The sequence below is a fragment of the Cuculus canorus genome, chromosome 2, assembly GCF_017976375.1.
Source record: "Cuculus canorus isolate bCucCan1 chromosome 2, bCucCan1.pri, whole genome shotgun sequence".
Classification (NCBI taxonomy): Eukaryota; Metazoa; Chordata; class Aves; order Cuculiformes; family Cuculidae; genus Cuculus; species Cuculus canorus.
The window spans coordinates 49,691,609-49,712,865 of NC_071402.1; the positions used below are offsets into that span (position 1 = coordinate 49,691,609).

General features: G+C 38.9%; 1 protein-coding gene across 3 annotated transcripts in view; it reads right to left on the bottom strand.

Annotated features, from left to right (window-relative positions):
• The window catches only part of LAMA3 (laminin subunit alpha 3), a 121,445-nt gene that overhangs the window by 31,134 nt on the left and 69,054 nt on the right, over positions 1-21,257 (bottom strand). For all 3 annotated transcript variants that reach the window (XM_054058942.1, XM_054058941.1, XM_054058943.1), the window contains 10 exons: positions 19,372-19,516; positions 18,449-18,589; positions 16,772-16,936; positions 14,022-14,123; positions 13,005-13,088; positions 11,860-12,090; positions 8,084-8,197; positions 4,532-4,641; positions 2,348-2,428; positions 604-710 (listed from right to left, as the gene is read on the bottom strand). In XM_054058942.1, coding sequence (XP_053914917.1) covers positions 604-710; positions 2,348-2,428; positions 4,532-4,641; positions 8,084-8,197; positions 11,860-12,090; positions 13,005-13,088; positions 14,022-14,123; positions 16,772-16,936; positions 18,449-18,589; positions 19,372-19,516 — 1,280 coding nt within the window. The remainder of the gene's footprint in view (positions 1-603; positions 711-2,347; positions 2,429-4,531; positions 4,642-8,083; positions 8,198-11,859; positions 12,091-13,004; positions 13,089-14,021; positions 14,124-16,771; positions 16,937-18,448; positions 18,590-19,371; positions 19,517-21,257) is intronic.

Genomic DNA, 21,257 nt, shown 5'->3' on the forward strand with positions numbered 1-21,257 from the left:
GGCATAATATTCTTGTAAGAGCTTACTAGTAGTGGAGTATGAGTGCATGATTCTGGGAAAATCATGTATGTCTTAGATGGCAGAATGGCGTATAGCAGGATTTATAAAACACCCTCCTGAGTCAAGTCCTAACTTCCAATGTAAACATAGTTTGCTTGGATATCTAAGAAGAAGACAGTGCCTGATGCAGACTCTGAAGATGTTAGTAATCTGTCCCAAATACATTTTAAGAAGGCATACTGAGATTGCTCAGTTTCCTAAGTCCATAACACAGACTGGCAAAATATAACTTAAGCATGTCAGCAGACAAATCATAATGCATCTAAAAACATAACTGTGAAACAGAAAACCGAAGTAAAATCGGTAGCATTTATGAAGGGAAATACACAATGAAATGGCTTACAAGGATGAGCTTGATGACTCAAGACAGACCCTTTATTACCACAGTGTTATGTTATAAGAAATTTTACATTTTATTAGAAACAACCTACATTTCTTACAAGCCTAGATCTTTCCTTCAGTTCAACTTATCTCAGTACCTTCCTCCTCTGCGTCCCAGAGAGAAAAAAACACTCCCTTCCACATTCATAAGCCTTCACGTACCTCCAGTCAGGTGGTCACAGCTAGCCAGCTGTCCATTATTATTGCAGTTACATTTCTGACAGTAGCCTCCATATTTTTGTGGATTTCCAAAATATCCTGGAGCACAGCTAGATAAAGAGATACAGATATTTTTTATTAAATATTTGAAGCTACTTTTGTGAAATATACTTTCCCCTGGCAAAAAAAATCATCACACAGTTATTCTCCTGAAGAAAATTTCAAGAACTTCTGTTTTCATGTCTTGACGCAGACAAAAAGAGTGTGTTTTTGGTTTATAGTATTCTCTGCACTACACTAAAAGTATCTGTCCATGTACCACAGATTTTTTTCTTCTAAAAATAAAAGAACTCCCACAATACTCATATAGGTATAATTTACTTATTCTGAAAACATACAATGCACACAGATACACACATATAGAAAATTTGACAAGGTTTAAGGCAGCAAACCACACCATTCCGATCTGTGATCCCACCACAAAACACCCATTAAGGAGAATCATAGTGCAAATATATGTTGAGATTTCAAACAGCAATAGCACTGAATAACATTATCACCCTTCTGGTGGGTGATGCCTCCTCTTGCCATATGCCAGCAAAGCAGCTGGTGTGAGTGATCCCTAAATATTTAATAGATCATAGAATCACCAGGTTGGAAAGGACCCACTGGATCATAGAGTCCAACCATTCCTAACACTCCCTAAACCATGCCCCTAAGCACTTCATCCACCCGTTCCTTAAACACCTCCAGAGAAGGTGACTCGACCACCTCCCTGGGCAGCCTGTGCCAGTGCCCGATGACTCTTTCCGTGAAAATTTTTTTTCTGATATCCAGCCTGAACCTCCCCTGGCAAAGCTTCAGGCCATAAATAAAATATAAATAAAATATATTTTCTAGACTGGCTAGCTAATATTCCTAGAAGTCACTCTGTTGTAAGATCTATGGGGGTGGTAATGTGTGATTACAGCCATGATGAGCAGCTGAGGTACAGCTAGGTCTGGAAGAGAAAATCTTTCTATGACAACAGTCCTGAAGCTCAAGACAATGTGCTACTGGAAGTACTGTCGTCAGGTGAGACATCAAGAATTACTGGACTCAAATTTCCAAACCAGACACTGCTCCTCCATTAGGCTTAAATTCCCTCTGGATTTGAAACTCAGCGAAAATGCTTTCTCTGCCTGCCTGAAGCTGCCTTGCTCTACCTCTCATGCTTTGTCAAACTGCTGCAATATTCCAGCAAAAGAGATGTCTTCAGCGTTGTGTTTGTACGCTCCACCTGCGGAGTGCATCAGAATGATTTGGGATGAAGGGTATGTTGTTAAACATTATTTGGTTGCTGTTGGATAAGTATGAACGCTGAAGCACCATTGAGTACATTGGAGGAAATCGGAAAACATTTTCAACCGGAAAAAAGACAAAGTAAGTGGGCATCATTATTATCAGAAGGAGTGCAGGATAAGGCAAAGCACAGGACGCAGGCAAAGATGCTGACACTCGGTAAAAACTGTATAGCCACTAAATAGTCTGTGGAGAATTGTTTACATTTCATCTGAGACTGTTGGATTTACATCTAGAATTATACTTTAGCACCACACTACACCAGCTGTTTATATAAATAGATACTGCTCAAGTGTGTGCAGACTATGCATATGCATACGCATACATCAACATATTACCAAACACAGAAATGCCTCCCTTTATGGTACCTATCAAAAACCTTGGTCTTGAGAAACAAGTCACTTACCGTTCACAATGAACTCCGGTATAGCCTTCTCTGCAGAGACACTGGATTTCTTCACCATTTGCCACACAGCCAGTTGCAAATCTTTGAGAAGAACCAAAAGTATTATTGTGAGCACATCATCAAATAGGTTTTAGACTCCAGAGACTAAGCTCAGTTAAATGAGTTTCAGATTTAAAAGCTTTTACACCAGCAAATTACTTCTCAGCTAATTCAATTGCCTCTAGATAAATTGCTATGACTGGTTCTTTGAAGTTTCATATTTTTAATCTAAATTCTTTCCTTGGTGTAAAATCATTTCCTGACTGGTTGGACTGAGTATAATAGTTCACTACCCAAAGGAATGCCTAAAATAAACCTCAATAGTAATGTAAAATAAAAAAGTCTACGTAGCTTTTTCATGTTACTAGGAAAAAATCAATAGCCTGTGCTAGACAACATTTCCTCCTGCTTGGATAGGTTTATTTTCTTTGGAGGGGGGGATTATGGATGGAAACATTAGAGGATATTTTTATATTGCTAATATTGTTTGGTTTTTTAACCAAGGCAGAATAAAGTTGTGCACCATTTTTGAGAGCTCCAGAGTACATCTGGCTAACACAATGAACATTTTTGTGCACACTCATCTAGATTGAAATTTCCCTGGGAGAAGAAACATTTTTTGTTCATGTTTGGGAAGGAACAAGCAGGAGTGAAACAGAGATAGGCCATGTTTGCTATTTCCATTTTTTAATCTATGAACAGCTGATACACAGACTTTATCCAAAGACAGATGTCTGCACTAAGAATTACACATAATTTGACTAGGTGGAAATGTCAGGAATGGTATTTACCACCGTAATGTGCAGCTATAAAACTGCACAGGTTTATGGTCTCCCTAGGTATTTCATCACTCTTAAAGCAAAAAATGACTAAAAATATGCTCAGCCAGCCTCAGGCAAGCACCTGCAGAAGAGGCCAATGCTGTCAAAAGCAGATCTATCAGAGTCCTCTGATAAATGAAAAACCTGTCTATTGTCTGATAGTGTAAATCTCTTACTTAAGGCTACCTGGTGTTTGCTAATGCACCTGGCAATTACTATGTGGTGCCTTTAGCAATTTATACATTAGGTTTGGTTTCTTTTTTTTTGATATTTGTTAATATTTAACCCACTTCACATTTCAGAACTGGCCAATGATGACAAACAATGTGGCTAAATATATAATGTATTTAAAATTCAGTTTACTGCCCAATATTGAAAGCATGGAAACCTCATTAGATTCAAGGAAATGTAATTTTTGGTATTTCGATGTGTTTGCACTTCAAATGGTGCTTCGCCCTGAAGAGCAACCATACTCTTTCACAAATCTAGATATGTGCTTAAGAGCTCTAATGTTTTTCTATTACTTTTACATCTTACTAAATCTTCTGAATTCACGTAAACAGCTTGTTTCATCATCCTCACTTATCTCCTAGCCAGAGTACTGGTGTGAAACATGAGACTAAAGATAACTTACATCTTCCATTTCAGTAAATGAGAAAGATTCTGGATATGCCCAGTAACAGAAAAGACTTCCATCCTATATTTCTCACTATGGAGGAGTTACTGGTGTTTTTGTATATGAGCCCATGACAACTGCCTGGGGCTCCTGTAGGCGATATGCAGCATGCCTTTGTGGTTCAGGAAAGGAGAGAGAACTGGAACGCTCAGCCTATGAAGAAGGGCAATGCCATGAGACAGACCACCAAGTTACTGCTGCTCTAATGTGCCTCAATGGGTCTGGAGAGGGACTATTCACAAAGGCTTGTGGTGATAGGACAAGGTGGAATGGGTATAAACTGGAGAGGGGCAGATTTAGACTAGACATAAGGAAGAATTTCTTCACCAAGAGAGTGGTGAGACACTGGCACAGGTTGCCCAGGGAAGTTGTGGATGCCTCATCCTTGGAGGTGTTCAAGGCCAGGTTGGATGGGGCCTTGGGCAGCCTGATCTAGTGGGATGTCCCTGCCCATGGCAGGGGGGTTGGAAGTACAGGATCTTTAAGGTCCCTTCCAGCCCAAGCTATTCTATGATTCTACGATGCCCCACTACACTGGGCAATATGAGAATGCAGATAAAGACCATTATCTTCCTATCATAGCAGGGTCTGCAATTGTTTCTTTTTTATCTCCTTCCCCCTTTGACTTCTTATGACCTTTTACTGTACCTGTTAGTATAGGGGCAAGGACACACTCGGCAGGAACCTTGAGTGGCATCTCCAAAATAACCATCTTTACAGCGCTCACATTTCTCCCCAGCAGTATTATATTGACAGTTCTTCAAAACAAAACAAGCAAGACAGTTAATAGTGCTTTACCACTCGATACAGCTTCACTATCATTTTAAAAAAATATAGCTAATCTACTCAGAGGACATGTTTGTTCTTTTCCTCCACGTAACCAAGCACCTATTGCCAAACTACCTTTATGACCAGAATAGTCATCCTCTAATTGTAGAAAGCACAGTTTGCTCACTATTACGGAAAAGATAAACAGATAAACAAGCATCATTAAACATATTTTTAAAGAAACTCAATCGGATGCATAGTTTGCTAAGGAACATTCCATTAACGTACTCTCTCTGTCCTGGTATTTCAATTAAAAACCAGTATGTTTAAATGGAACTTTAAATTTTGCATCCTAGCTCTAATTGGAAGGCACATACCATTTAAAAGCATGCAATTAATTGAGCCCAAGTACACTCTTAAAAAAATCCATTAAATTAATATAAAAAATATTTCTCCCAGTAGATTCAGATCAAAATTGAATTTCATGTTCTTTCTCCACAGTATGCGTTGTTTGCATTTATCTGCGGTAACTGGAATAAATAATGAAAAGGAAAAGTTGGGAAAACAATTGAAACTGATACAACAGGGCCACTTTTTCCATGATAAAATTGTTGGGAATGATATCTTATTTTAGAAACATTGTTATTCCTGGTGCTGTCTACTTGTCACACCCATTTATACATTATAGAGCGAGAAGAAGCAAGTTGGTTTTGCATCACCTAAGGAATGCTAATTTAGACCAGAAGTTGTTCAAATAAATTTTTGAGCAGTCATAAAAATTCCATGTGGCTAACTCTCGAGGGACGTTCACACTCACTAGTTCTACAACTGTTTCCTTTAGTGTGCGACAGACCAATCCAGTGTTCCACAGAGCTGAAGGTGTACTCAATAAAGTGAAAGATGGAAAAAGAAAGTTAAATTGGTAAAGAAAAGGAAATTGGCTGGAAGGAGTCACTGAGCAAATTATACTTCCATTCCAGGGACCTCAATGGCTTAGAGCTATGGCTGAAGGCCCTGCTACCATGATATGCAGCAGAGGTGCATTTTTCCCTGCAAATGAGGAGCAATTCCCTTTCTTCCATCTCCTCTTATACTCCATTCTCCTCCCCATTTCTTCGCACCCAGACTCCCTCAACCACACGAACAGCCTTCCTTCATCCTCTGCACATAGTAACCTCTAATTTGTTTTTGTTTTGGTTAAATAATTTGTGGCTCATTTGTGAAAGGCTGTGGGAAAGAATAGGAGAAGCTTCAGTTCACACGTGGGACATTTAACGAGGGGAAGCTAAAGTAACATGAAGACATTATGTTTGTAAAAAGAATCATTTTAAAATGCATCCTCTACAGAAAGCTCATGGAAAATCCAGACGGTTTCTACATAATTACTGTCAATTTTTATAATCCTGAAGAATAAATTAAACTGCAGAACAGTAAAAGAGATATATTTAATAATATTTGTGTTGGTTTCCTCCTGGAGCAACCTACTGTGCCATGTTGTTCCTCTAGCTATGTGGCATATAAGAACCGGACCAGAATAGCAGCTCTCTTGTGGATCTTCCTTCAAGTTTCACAGGGCCAGAGATGCTCTTGGAGCCACTATATCTCCAAACTATGAAGTATTGCAAACTCTGAGAGGAAAACTCTCAGCTGACTTCATATGTTCCCATATGGTACAAGGAAGCCAGAGCAGAACATGTCAGGGCCACAGCAGGAATACCTATGCACATGAGGTTACACGACATGAAAAAACATATCACAGCATGAGCAAGCAATACCATGCTGCGGCCAAGGGAATGTGTCCTGCACTCCATTCTCCTCCACTTTCAGCAGCAAAGCAATGTAACCCTCTCCTTCCACCAGCATGCAGCGGGACAGGTATAACTTGAGCTGGGGAGGACTGCACTGCTGTCATAGAGGAATGAGTCAGCCTGGGCTTAGCCTCACAAAACCTTCTCTGGAGGCTATCACTGGAGCGATGTTGAAATGTGAAGGTATGTGAAGGTATTGGTGTCTAGTGCTCCTGCAGTGCCATAAGAAGGAGGCCAAGCAAGCAGTTTGCTATTTTGACATGAAACTTTGCAACTCTGCATTGGGAAGCTACCTTGTCTTCTCTGCACCACTACATGTCTTTGTCCCATGGCTCCTCTACAGAGAGACAAACTTGCTCGTTATTAGGTGGAGGCTCATGATAGAGATAAAGGCCCTCTGGGCTTTCATTTTTCACATTATCCTGGATGACTTTGCTTGTCCTAAATTTTGTCCCAGGGCCAACCGTTGATTTAGCTCTATCTGAAAGTTAACCCAGCTGGAAGAAGGAGGCAACACAGAGAAACCTAAATCACATAATTCATGAGGTAAAAGTGAATTTTGCAATCTTTCCTTATATTTTTCATCCGAAGTAAAAGTTCCTCATGTTTATAGCTCTGCTGCAGCATTTTCCTGTCACAGCCTGCCCTGCCTCTCCAAAGCAGCAGCCTGTAAGTCATCCAGAATGTGCTGATTTGGTTTACAGTTTCCATTAAGGCAAGAGGGTTCGTTGAGACAAAGTTGGGGGGAATGACATAACGTGTAGGAATGCACCGCAGGCAGAATGGATGCAGCATGAACAAGGAAGAAATAACAGAGAAGACAGACCATGAAAGATGTTGGCAAGGTTCTTGTTTACACTGTAAAGAAAAATTAGTGAGAAGTTTTTAAGTGGGAATTGTTCAGAACAAACCCTTCAAAGAAGCATCATGGATATAAGCCAGAGGAGCACAGTCAGCCAAATGTCACACTTGCATTACTCCAAAGGCTCATCAGCTCCCATGAGGCCACTTCGTGTTTAATGCAGTGTGCTAGGGAGCAAAAATCATGCCACTCTATCTTTTGTAACAGATTAAATTTTCTAATTAATCTAACTTTTATCCGTTTTATCTCATCGTCTTTATTCCGACGTTTTTTGATTTGTCTGGCTGTAAATTAAGATTAGTAGAGTTTTACTGATGCTGACTGAACAGGAGATTCTGCAAAGTCTCTGCTAAGCATAAATGTGCTATTTGTCAGCATTGGCAAACCCTAGTACATATATATAAAACTAAAGACTGCATATGCCAAGACAAGATCCACATTTATTATAAATAGCTGCAAACACTTACATGTGCACTGATTTGGTGACTTTTTGTACTATGAACTAACAAAAATTATAGAGGAAAGAAGAAAACAAAAACAAGGATACAAATTATTCTAATAATGCAGAGTTATGTTAAACATACATGGAATTGTATGCAACTTAGGCTCATTAACAGTACAAGATATACAGAATGAGGCATGCAAGGATTTGCTCTAGTTGTTAAGAGTTTAACAATACTGCATAGTTTATACTACAGTAAAATAAATGAGTTTTTTCTCCTTTTAAAAAAAATAATTTCTCCAATGTTAATGTTTACTTACAATACATTTTCCGGTACCATCCTGACACCTATTTGAATTTCCATTGCAATTGCAGGGGACACAGCGTCCAGTGAATAATCCTTTATTCTCACGATAAAATCCAAAGCCACATTCCTAGACAGTAAGTAGAGAGAAAGAAAAAACATACTGAGCGCTGGTGGAAAGAAAGTTTTACAGGATATGGGAAGAGTATTTTGAAATTGTTTACCATTTCCAAGGAGTAGTAGAAGTATACATTTCCTTCTAAACTCTTCTAAGCCTGTATTGGTGAAACCCATACTGTTTAAATTATCAGTATTTTAACTCAGTCAATATCCATGAATGAGATGGACAAGTTTAATTTTAATCCTGTGCTCTACACTTTGTGGTATTTTGAATTTCATCATTTTGACTCTAACCTCAGAACAAAACACATTTCCTGTGGTTATGTACAAAAAGACAGACTATGACTTAAACCACAGAAAAAGATTGGAATATAGATTCAGACTACAGTGTTCTCAGAGAAGAAAACACGGAGATCTCACATATTAGCCAGTGGTTAAGTGAAATCTTGATATTCATTTAACTACGGTGTATTCCTTGGAAATGCTTCTGATGAGATATCTTTTACATGAATTCATCATGACTTCCATGGTAAGTCTACCTGAAGTTATGCAAAACCATGCTTAGGCAGAGGTAGGTGATCTTACAAAACACACAGCAGTCTAATTTCTAAGTACAGACTTGTCCCAGAGACCCGGGAAGCATGAGAAGAATGTTCAGCTATTGAGGGCAGAGGAGCGGGAACACAGTGTGCCATATGAAAGTCAGGTTTAAATAGAGAGCTGAACCAGAGGAACATTATGAATGAAGCAATAGACAAGGTTTGTTAGCCTATACCAGGAAGGTAGTAACTAATACGTTAAAACCAGGTTCTTGCTTGGCATGGGCAGGGAAAGCACAAGGAATTCTCCCCATTCATGCAGCCTTCCCATACACAATTAAAAAATTCATGCCCACCTTCTCTGCTCAGCATCCTCCTGGCACACCAGCCACACCAAAAATGACCAGACATAAGTCTGTCCCTTCTATCCTTTTGCTCCTTTTGACAGGCAACTAAGCTGGTATGGTGCAAGAAAGATCAGAAGTTGTATGGAAGAGTGGGAGAAAGCTGTGTTCACCATGAAAGCCAACAGCTTCCAGGTTTCTGCCTCCAGCAACGTACTTCTGCACCACACCTCAACCTCACCTCTACCTCATCAGTAGGGGCTGGCCCCAGTGACATTCAGAAAATGAGTGATAATTGAACTTTAAAGCCGTAAATCTTCTCTCATAGCAATTGCACGATCAAGACCGATGGGACTGTTCTGAAGAGCAAAGGGTTTGTGGGATGATGGCTCAAATAATGTTCCAGTGGTGTGAGGTCTAAGTATTTGTGCTTGAGCAGGATTAATCAGTGGATTTATCAACCATCTAACCACCAGAGAAAGAAAAATTCACCTGTCCCAAAAGGATTTTAATAGTGACCTCAGTGCAAGCAAGGACTGAATTTAGAATAGGCAATTGAAATTTTTCAGATGCATTTTTAAAATGGTGAATATGTTCCCTGAAAAACAGGGAGCCAATATACACAGCTTCTGAAGAAACTAAGGCCTGAAATTAAATAACAGAAGCAAGTAAAATACAGGCTCTAATATATGTAAATTTTATTTACTTAAAGTCTCATTTTGAGAGCAAAATGAATCATTCATTTTAAAAATACATCCAAAGGCATTCGGAAAAAATCTATGCAGATTTTGTTTTTCTATTTATGTAGTCTTTAAAACAGTACATTTGGACTACGTGGGCACTTTGTTTTTGAAACAGCATTTGTGATCCTGAGAAGTTGATTGCAGATGAAGATAAAACTCTAGGCACTTTCAAGCACTTAGGAGTGCAGGCTGGCTGTTTTTAAGTAAACAACAATTTAAAAGCAAGTTCTTGGACGCACTTTTCTTGGCAAAGTACTCTGAGATATAAGATTAGCCTTCTTATTACTTTTATGTTAAGTAGTGTATAAGTTGTTATCAAATTAGTTCATTTAAAAATAAAGAGAAAGAAGGAAGCAAGCGAGAAAGGGTAAATTAACAAATTACCTGTCTTAGGTAAAAATCCCTTTGAACTTGTTGCTGCTGACTCCCCTCCTGAAGGTGAGGATACCATAGCCTCTGTTGCATATCTTGTGCTAAACAGTGCCCCAGGGTTACTAACATGACAATCAGCCATCCTACATTCCTTGGCCTCACTGCTTGGGCCATCATTTTACTTTAGCTCCACCGCGAATATACACTGCTATCCCTTTGGCGCTCGTCTGTTCTCTTATACTCTCCCTTCTTCTCCAGCTTCTGACTCAGAATAATAAGGCTCTGTGCTGTGACGGGCCCCACCTTTAAACTTTATCCATGAGTCAAGTTGTACAGCACACATTACTGTTCCTGAGGTTAACAAGTAACCCTGCAGTTCCCATAGCTGAATATATACCTAAGTTGGGGTGTGGCAGGCATCACCTAAGGCAGCCAGACAGAGCTAGGTGATTAGAGTAGTAAATCACCGCCTGAGTAATGCTGCATAAACATAAAGGGCTTACGAACTACCCAGGGGAGTGTCTTGATCGCTTCCTTCAGCTATGTATTTTCACCAGGTTATATAAAAAACCCAGCACCTTTGTGTATAAAGGCAGCACGTTGAATGCAGTGGGATGGCAGTAGGAATTTCAATCAATATTCATCAATTTGTGCTTGGTACAGAACATCAAATGTGTGAAAAATAAGTTTCTAGAAATATTCCCTCAACAGTATTCGACAGATGATGAAAAGCTGCCCTAAGCAGTGGATGCACACACTACACATAAGCCAACCATAAATGTTGTTTGGTTCAGTCTCTCTGCAACTGATCCGGTCTGGATTCTCAAATTCTCATTTAAGAAACGTTTGTGAGTTAGTACAGAAATTGCTGCTTTACAGTAACGCTCAGTCATTTTCTGAAAGAATAATTCCTCATATTTTGTACACTTTGCACATCAATTTTCTCTTCAGTACTTTATTCTGCTGCCTTGAGTGCTTAGACATGGTAATAGTCAAGCTCTAAGCTAAGCCAAGTCACAACCAAAAGAATTATAGCAGGAGCAGCTTCATGGACAGGATATACAACTGCAGCTGGGATTTCACCATTCTTCAGGTAAATTTGCAATGCTTACATTCTCTTTCATAAAAATATCTCCAGATTTTTTTTGCAAGTATGTTAACTGCAGCTTTCAAACATTTACTTATAAAAATAGGAATATTGTTTGTCACTCTATGAAAAAAAGGAAAGTATCCAGTATTATCTAGGTTCAGATATTTTTGACGATCCTAAAACAAAGAATGCCAGATGATATCTTCTCCACTGTGTAGGGTCTCACAGACTTTGTGATGATATCTTCTCCACTGTGTAGGGTCTCACAAATCAGCTCCGACCCTCTCTCCATTAAAGCAAGTATCAACCAAGATTATTCTGCCTCTTGTAGGATACCACAGAAAAACTCCTCATTATAGTGCCTTACACAAGTAAAATGACATTCAATGCCCACAAAAGCGATCACAAGTTGAATACAGTTCTTAATAGACAGTGAAAGTACTTGAGACATCAAAAGTGCACACGCTTACAAGAAGCACATTTAATTACTTTAATAACTAGCCTGTTCCTCTAACTAAATCAGTATATATAGCTGTAGGCAAGACAGAAGCTAATGGTACAGTATGGAGGCAAATGCTTCCTACCTGACATGAATCACCGGAGTACCCCAGAGGGCAGGAGCATGTCTCTACGCTGTATGCAACGCTGCCGCTTCCTGTGCTGGTGGCTTCTTCCAGCCCAACCTCACCGAGGGTTAATCGCTGAGTCTCCGTGAAGTAAAGGCCTCTGATGTATAAGCCCTCTAACCTAGACAGGATTATCATCAGTTCTTCTCTGGATACCGGGTTATTGCTGCTGGCATGCCTGAAGTTTCCCTGCACATTAAGGGTATAAAGTGAGAGCTGTTTCATAAAAAGAGTACCCGCAAAGAAGACAGGATGACAGAAAAAGGTAGAAAACCGCACGGAACAGACAATAGTGCCAGTTGTCTGTTAGGAAAATAGATACAGTGAATGTCAACACTGGATAGGTGGGAAAAGGAATAACGAGCATAAAAAGGGATGTACTCTCTATGTTGCAAAGATACTGAAGAGTGAAGATGCATATAGATTCTTCTTCAGTCATCCAAAAGTCTTTGAGGTACCACCCACCAAACCATAAAAGGGTGGAGGAAAATGCTTTTATTTTTAAGAGTGTGCAAAGTTCTAGAAATCCAGTCTTTGAGGGCTGCCTTCACATGCTTTCTTGCTAATAATAGACACGGTATTACCGAAATGGAATCTGGCTTGAAGAAACCTATTTTCTTCCTATATATGAGAGAGGAATAAATAATCTAGTTCGAACCTCTGAGCAAAGATTTAAGGTAAGAATAATTCCTGCTAAGTTCACCTGTCTGAATGTTGGACACCTATTCTAACCTAGGTAGCTAGACACCAAGGAAAACAGAAAACAGTTCATTCCATCCCCATTAAGCACAGTCTGGGGCTACAATGAATCATCTTTCATTGATGACTGATTCAGTGTTACTCCACTGGTCCTGGAGGGAGTGGGTTAAATGGGACAAGATGCGAAACTGGTGCCAAACAAGATGCCTAAAATTAGGTGGCATGAACCAGAATCTAAGTTTAATGTGGCAGTAAGGAGAGAAAAATGCTGCTTGTATTTAGAGTCTACAGTATTTAAGTTTATATTCATTATCAAGTATTTGGTATTTCTGCACATATTACCTGAATATTTTTTATGTGCCATGGGGAAGAAAAAGGAAGGCCACTGCATTTTCATTTCTTACCTCAACTAGCTGCACACGGCCATAATATTGACGGTCAGGCAGTGGGTTGTTGGGATCCATATAAAAAACTTTCATTTGCTGGCCCTGTATGAGAAAGAGGACATAACATTGCCATCTCACTACTTTTTATGGTCCCGATGCAATAAAATTTGGTGAAACACATTATCTCGTTCTTTGGGAAATGAAAACTAAGCAACTAGGAAAACTCTCTGTCGTTTTGTCAGTGAAGTGGTGTAGCAAGCACTGTGTTCTAGTGTCTGGAAGGCTTTCACTACTTTTGCCTATTAATCTTGCTTTCAAATAAAATGCCAATTAAACTAACGCTGACCAATTTTCACAGGGACTATTTATTATATTTGAGTAAAAATATTTTTGCATTTTCAAACACTCTCTTTTGCATCCTGATGCACAAACAACTTTGGGCACTACTGTACTACTTTATGAAGCATGTTTCCCAACAAGAATCCTAGAATACCGAATAAGTATTTCTGGTGACCTGAAGAAACAAAACCACTTCCTTGGGAATTTCAACAAATAGTCGAAGATTTCAGTTTGGGCCCTGAAGTGGTTAAATTAAAAAGCTATTTACCTAAAACACATTTTCACTTCAATGCCTTGGAGACTTATAATTATACTTAATTTTATGTTCAAGAAAATTCTCACAGAAAATGAGATGAATTACACATGGAAGCCAGGGTGTGTTTTGCAGAGTCAAGGCCACACTTGTTGACAAGTGTGCAAGGCATTAATTCTTTATTTTCCACAGGTGCATTTTACAGGGAAAATCCTGGTTTTTTGTTTGCTCTCAAGTCAGTTATGCTTAATAGTATGTAACTTCGGCAACAGAGATCGGTGTCTTGATGGCTTTGAGCAAAATGTAGTAAAATCACTTTTATAAAAATGTAGCAAGTTGCTATAAAAGTGAAACAGGAGGAGGAAAATTTGCCATAGTTGTCAGGTAACAGAAAAAATCATGGTATTGGTATTGATTGAAAGAAAAAATAATTCAAAACTTACTGTTAGTTGAATATCAGGTCTTTTATCCAGAAGAACCATGCCCTCACTAGGTAAGCCGAAAGATTTCACTTGGTAACTTAGGAAGCCACCATATGAAGAAAGCTGTTGGAAAATGCACAAGATCAGAGATATTTCACTGCCCTACAGAACAAATTTGGCTCATTAAAAGCAGATGTCAGACTGATAATGAAGGTGGTACTAAACCCCATGAACAGCCATAGATAAAAAGAAGTCAGTTTGAGCATGTTTAAATGCGGCTTTCACAGGCCAGCGTTTTCTAAACTTACTATAAAGATGAATCTGATGAGGAAATCTTTGGTGCACCTTCTGGAGGACAGGATTTCTACTGATGTCAGCTGATATCAGCTTTGTTGTAAGCAGACCATTGGTGTAAGTCGAGCTGAAGCTGCACTTCTTTTGGCTCAATTAGAGGTGACCACAGGCAGCCTCAAACCCAGCCAAATACATATGCTGCTGCTCAGAACAAAGACTTTGACACATATGTCTGAATCATCTGACAGCTTCCCTGGGTTGTGGATGAGTGACTCAGTTCAAAATATACGGAGAAAAGTAAGCTCCAGGCACAGGCTAGAAAGTTTTTGTTTTAAGAGGAGCCTAGATGGAAAGTTTGTAAGTAATAGATAATATCAGGTGTTTTGCCACAGATATACTACTCTGTTTTGCACTGCTTGTTGTTTGCCCTTAGAGCTTATGTCTGGTTTTGACATGGGAGGAAGAACTGCTTTGTCAGGTTTTGGTGTTCAACTAGCCTTCTATCTACCCCTTTCAATATATTTTCCTGAATTACAAACAAAACACAGACATCTCAGTACTAAATTTGTTCCTTGGACCACAGGGCCATAATTAGTGCTATTATTTTTAGCCAACTACATTTTCAAAAACATCATTTGGAGCCTTGGCTATATTTTGCCAACACAACCAAAACAACCTTGTATAAATTTTTTTTTTTAAATGTTAAGAAAATTGAAATTACAGCTTATTTCCTATTTAACACCCATTACAGGATTGCCCCACATGATAGGCTGCTACGTTAACGCTTTTGGATGATTTTTTTTAAATGGAAAAACATTGGTCTTATAAACTACCCTCTGTATTCTATATTTATTTTCTAACATTAAGAATGGTCTATCAAATAGAATGTTACAATTCGGAAGAGCAGAAAATGGGGATGATGTGATCTGAATTTCTCAATGACTATTAGTTTCTGCACTGCTATACATTTTATATTTGATTCCCTTTTAACTTTGTAAACAAAAGAGAGAGAGAGAAAAGAAAATATACTCTACTAAATATTAATGTTCCAGGGGAACTTGTTAAAAGGTTTACGATAACAGAGAACATTATTTATACCCTCATTATACTGAAAAATGTCTGGAGTGATCTTGTTCACATTATCCAAAGGAGGTGCCATCACTGGAAGTAGACCAAAGCCTGACATTTTCAGAATACAACGACATGAATAATTGGCACACTTATTCTCTTGTAAAACAAACAGCAAGATAGATAGCATTTTAGGAGACTTTCACTACTGCAGTATTGCCTGTGCTAAAAGATACACACAGTGCACAGTAAAATAATGTTCAAAAATAGAACTATTTTATTTACAGCGTTGTCATTGTAAATAAAAGCAAGTCATGACCTGCATTGTTAGATACTGTGACATGTAACACAACATTCATAGCACTGTTCTTAATATTCGTGTTTAAAAAGGATTATTGCTTGCTTTATGTTTTGTTATGGGAACAACAGAAGTCCTTTTGGTTTAACACTGTAGTAGATAACATATGCTTTAATACGAAATTTATCTGAAAAATAATTTGCAGATCATGAAACAAGAACCTCTGTAACATTAACAAATAGCACCCTAACTAAACTTGCTGTTCAGCTGAAAGATATGGACCTCTGAGCATAGAAGAACAGGATGAAAAATACTGCTCTAGTCCTTAAAATGAGGACTCAAGAACTTCAAAAATTGTACCACCTTTAATGCTCTGGCATCTATCCCATTTGGTTTCACTTGTGTAGCAGTAGGATTGCATTTGAAGAGCCTGTGTCCTATGACTGGCTAGCAGCTATCAACACTGTCAGAGTTCCAAACAGGGAGAAATCTGAGGCTCTGGACCTGCAAGACACCACTAGCCAAGTAGCCTTGATCAGTGGGATCCTCAGACTGATATGCCAAGGTATTATGAGTACAAGATCATTCCCATGCATGAGTAGAAAGAGCAGCAAACAGTTCAAAGAACACAAAGGTTAGAAAACTAGGTGTTGCTCTGCCCAAGCACCATATCAAAGCAAACAGTTGGGGGTTTTGCATGCCACTAAGCACGTAATCACCTTTCATTCTTTTGGAAATCTGCCCAAGAGATATCCTTTAGATTCTCTTGAATCTGATACTAGAAAACATTGGCAAGCTCTATGTGTTCTGGGCTTCAGAAAACCAGCTCAAGGTACCAGACTCCTGAACCACAGCTCCGAACCATGCTGTTCACATAAAGGCCTCCTTGGCACTGAGCAAGATGATTAATTCTATGCTATCGGCTATAGTTTTAACACCGTACTCAGAAGTAAAATGCTATGATTTGTGGCATGACAGGTGAGAGAGATAAGAATCTCCTGAGGGAAGACAGAAAAACGCGTCTAAGAATAACAATGAGACTATCAATGATGCTGGCAAAAAAAAAAAAATTAATATAGTTATTAAAACAGATGAATTAGGTGACATTTACCTTCTCTCCCAGGTAAGACGGTGGTGCTTTCCAGTACAAACTAAGCACTGAAGCAGGCAATTCTTGAACATCAGCCACTACACTATTACTGACTGGATTGAAAGTGACTGGAATGTCAATATTGTCATCCAATGTCTCCAAGTGCCAGTTCCTCATGTCCACAAACTAATGAAAATAATACATAATACATAAAGGAAATAAAAGCTTGTCTCATCCATTATTAAACTTTACCAGCACCAAGTAATGACGAAGAATTGTTTAGCCCCTATAATTCCCTTAGTACAAAATTCAACCCCTTCAGAGTCAACCCAAAGTCTTTAAGCACGAGATGTTGCAAAGACCTCAAAAGAGTGTAAGTGGAACACACCTGCAAAGCTACTTGGGATACAGGCATTTGGTTTGTCACTTGCAAACTAAATTCTATCTTCAGTCATATGAAGGCATATGCCTTCTGGAGGTGACTATGAATTGTGTACACAAACCAAAGAATATGATCTGGAGGTGCTTATTTAAGTTCATTCCAAAATTAAACCAAGGACAGTAACCTAAAAGACATAGCGCAGACCTGTTGTTGTAGGTTAAATGGGAAGGAGGGGACACAGCAGGATATTTTGTAAAGGCAGGCAATATAGCCTAATACTCTGGTTCTTTAACACATATTTTATGTCCATGGCTGTTGTTTCATGAAAGACCATACATCTTGTTATTCATATCATGCTGGGGCAAAGAAAGCATAATACATATAGAATCATAAAATCATTTAGGTTGGAAAAGACCTTTAAGAACAACAAGTCCAACCTCTAACCTAACATATGTCATAGTATCAGAATAATGATCAGATATGTTTCAGAACAGTTCTGTGATGGGTTGACCTTGGCTGGCAAGAGCAACCAAAAACCAAAAGATAGATATGTTTTCAAAAACAGGTTTTGGTGAGGACAAGTAACTGCTAGAAGAAATATTCCTAAAGCAAAGAGAAGTTCGCTACTGACTTTACTGAGGCCAGATTTTCATCCTTTCCTTGTAAGCAATAAAGTGCCACAAACTGATTTGTATCTAGTCTATATTTAAGCCTGAACTAAACTCCTCATCCATCATTCTAGGTCTGTTTCTCTTTTCTTTCTCTTGCACTGTTTCAGTCAGTTCTTTATTCTTTTTCAGTCTTCAGCCATCTCACCATTCATTTAGGCTACTAAAGCTTTATCTTCTCCTCCTCCTTTTCTCACCTTTGGTGTAATGTCTTTTTTAACAGAAAAAAAGACAAGAAGAACAATTTTTACAATCTTCATGGAGTATGTCACACATACCTTAGGTTTCAAAGTGCATGATACAGACATCATAGGACACATATGTTCATCAAAGTATTTTTAATGAGACCTTTGACTTTAATGATGAACCAGTGTCTGAAGGTAAAGCAACAGAAGGCCAGCTCAACGTCAGTTCAACTAGGGATTTGTAAACAAACAGGTGAAAAGGGCATTTCTGCTGAAAGGCACTTTCAGACTACACCTAAGTCTTAATAAGGCCGCACTAAATCTACACTACTGTTTGCAGGATAGTTTCTAAAAATTATTAGAAAATTATTAAAATATTTTTTCAGTTTTGGTAGAAATCTGGTATTTCCTTAATGGAATAAATGTAGGTCCATACTAACAAAGTACAAACTATTCAATGCACCTTGGTTCTACGACGATTTGTGCTGCGACAGTTGCTGGTTGCTCCAAAACAAAAGCAAGAGGTGCATCCCTTGGGATTAGAAGGGTCCAGATAAAAGGATCCTGGTCGGCAGATATCACATTTTACACCTTCAACATTCTCCTGTTAAAGCACAGTTCAGAGAAATTTCAGTGCTTTCCTTTTGGTTTTGGTAAGGCCCCTAAAACCTCCTGCACATTAAACAAATCTATTTTAAAAATATCTATTTAAATGTATAGAAACATGTATGAAAATGTGTGTTTGTCTGGATACATCATACTCAAAATGCAAATCAAACTGACTTCTTGGAGACTATGTTAGCTGCAAACTACCTTTCAAGATGATAAATTGAACCACTGAGTAATAAATATTAGTCAGAGACAGCTGGTAACTTCCCTGCCAAAACCCTCCTGCTGGCTTTTTCAAACCTACAATATAAAAGGTCACTTGTGAAAGTTCACATTTATCACATTTAATTATGCAGATCAGAACAAAAGAAGATTTCCTGGATATAATGATGTGCTGAAATGTCACCTGACATAATACGGCTAAAATAAGCCTGGGTCCTGGTTAGCATCCAAAAGTCAAGATGCAGATGCACAGAGTGGATCTGTGCAGGGTATAGATTGCTTCAGTGAATCAATTGATAACTCCTCTGCAGCACTGCAACATGCTGCAATATCTAAGACCACCTGTACAACTGTCAGAAAATGAACTCTTTAAAAAATCGCATTTAACTGCTACCGTGATAATCTGTGCACATTCTGCAAGTTGTGATGGTTTTGTACAGCTGCATTTACTGAAAACTTGATGATAAACTCACTTCATTCACCCCATTAAATATGAAATAGTCACTGATGTGCAAAGGATGCTTATGAATGCAGAAGTAATTTGATTTATCTGACCTTACAGAGACAAATTCCTGTCTGGGGATCGCAAACATCTGGTTCTGTTCCATCTCTGTTGCAGTTACACGGCACACAGTTTGGGAAACCGTAAGTACCAGGAGCACACTGATCACACTGTCGTCCTTTTATTCCCGGTTTGCATCTTTATCACCAAACAAACACAGAGAAGAGAGTCAATAGGGGAGGCAGGAGTGGAGCAAGGAAGGGGGAATTAAAACAAAAGGCAGGTGGATCTTTGAAGTGATTGCATGGCTACAACACAACTTTATGATTTCCATGGAAAAATAGAAGCAGGTTAGTAATGTTCTCGGATTTGAATGGTGAGTTGATTTATATGGTCTAGGAACTGATTAGGAATGGATTTGATTTTGAAGGATATAAATGCTTACAATAAAATGAGGCTGCTGCAGCTATACAAGGCTTGCAGTGCAGAACGACATCCTGTGTACGCCAAGGCGTGAAACATCAATGTTGTACACAGGTAAGCAGAGCTTGAAGAAGATTTTATAGCTGGAGGATTGGGTATTTCTCAAGGCACTCACTTGCTAACAAAAAGGTGGAGAACCACAAGCATATGAATAATTGTGGGGACTTCAACCTACCACAAGGCTTGGGTTAGCTGACAACTATCCACAAAGGATGGAATCCACTTTGCTTGGTGAAGGATGAATGCCTTGGATTTCATAGAATCATAGAATGGTTTGGGTCAGAAGGCACTTAAAGATCATCCAGTTCCAAACTCCCTGCCATGGGCACTTTCCACTAGACCAGGTTGCTCAAAGCCTCATCCAGATGGGTCTTGAACACCCTCAGGGATGGGCCTTCCATGACTTCTCTGGGTAACCTGTTCCAATGTCTCACTACCCTCACAGTAAAATGTTTTTTCCTAATATCTAATCCAAATCTCCCCTCTTTCAGCTTAAAACCATTATCCCTCATCCTATCCCTGCACTTCCTGACAAAAAAAAACCCTCCACAGCTTTCCTACAGGACCCCTTTAAGTACTGGAAGCCTGCTCTAAGGTCTCGCTGGAACCTTTTCATCTCCAGATTGAACAACCCCAGCTCTCTCATCCTTTCCTCATACGAGAGGTGCTCCAGCCTTTGATCACCTTTGTGGCCCTCTGGACTCACTGTAACAGATTCATGTCTTTCCTGTGCTGAGGACTCCATAATCGTACTCAGGTGAGGTCTCATGAGAGCTTAGGTGAAGTACAGAAGATGCAAACAGCAACACTAAACTACGATTAAAACTTGAGATAAGAGAGAACGCTATTCAGGGGTAGCAGCTACCTCATCCTACCTTTACAATAAACTTGCACAGACTGATGAAACTAGGGAAGATTTAGGTCTGATGACCCCTCTTGTTCTTGTCTATGCTGGCAAACTATTTGTACCAGCCTAGGGAGGTTTCAAGAGAGTGAGGATCCATTGGTAAAAAATGCTTTCTGCTGCCACCATCCACATCTTTACATTTTAATTGTGATAATTCTTAAAAGTGTCAGCAAGCTGTGAGTCTCCCTTAGCTCTCAGCACCAAATTTGTGTGTAGACAAATGCTATGAATCTAATGGAAATGAACAGATAAAATACGCAGACGAAGTAGACTGCACTTCATTTAATATATGAAAGCAATTATTCAATTCACCAAACAATGGGTGACGTTTCACAGTGTCCCTCTGACTGTATAACTCAGATAACTGGAGCTGGATGGTGACTTTTAACTTCATATAAGCCACAGAAGGAAAAGCAGTAATCAGAACGTAGTTGTTGGCTATATACTTTAGTAAGCAGTCCAAAATAATTTGCTAAATGTCAAATTTTGCTTCAGAATTTTTTTATTGATAAACTTTGATATTACCAGTTAGGCTGCACGTGAAAAATA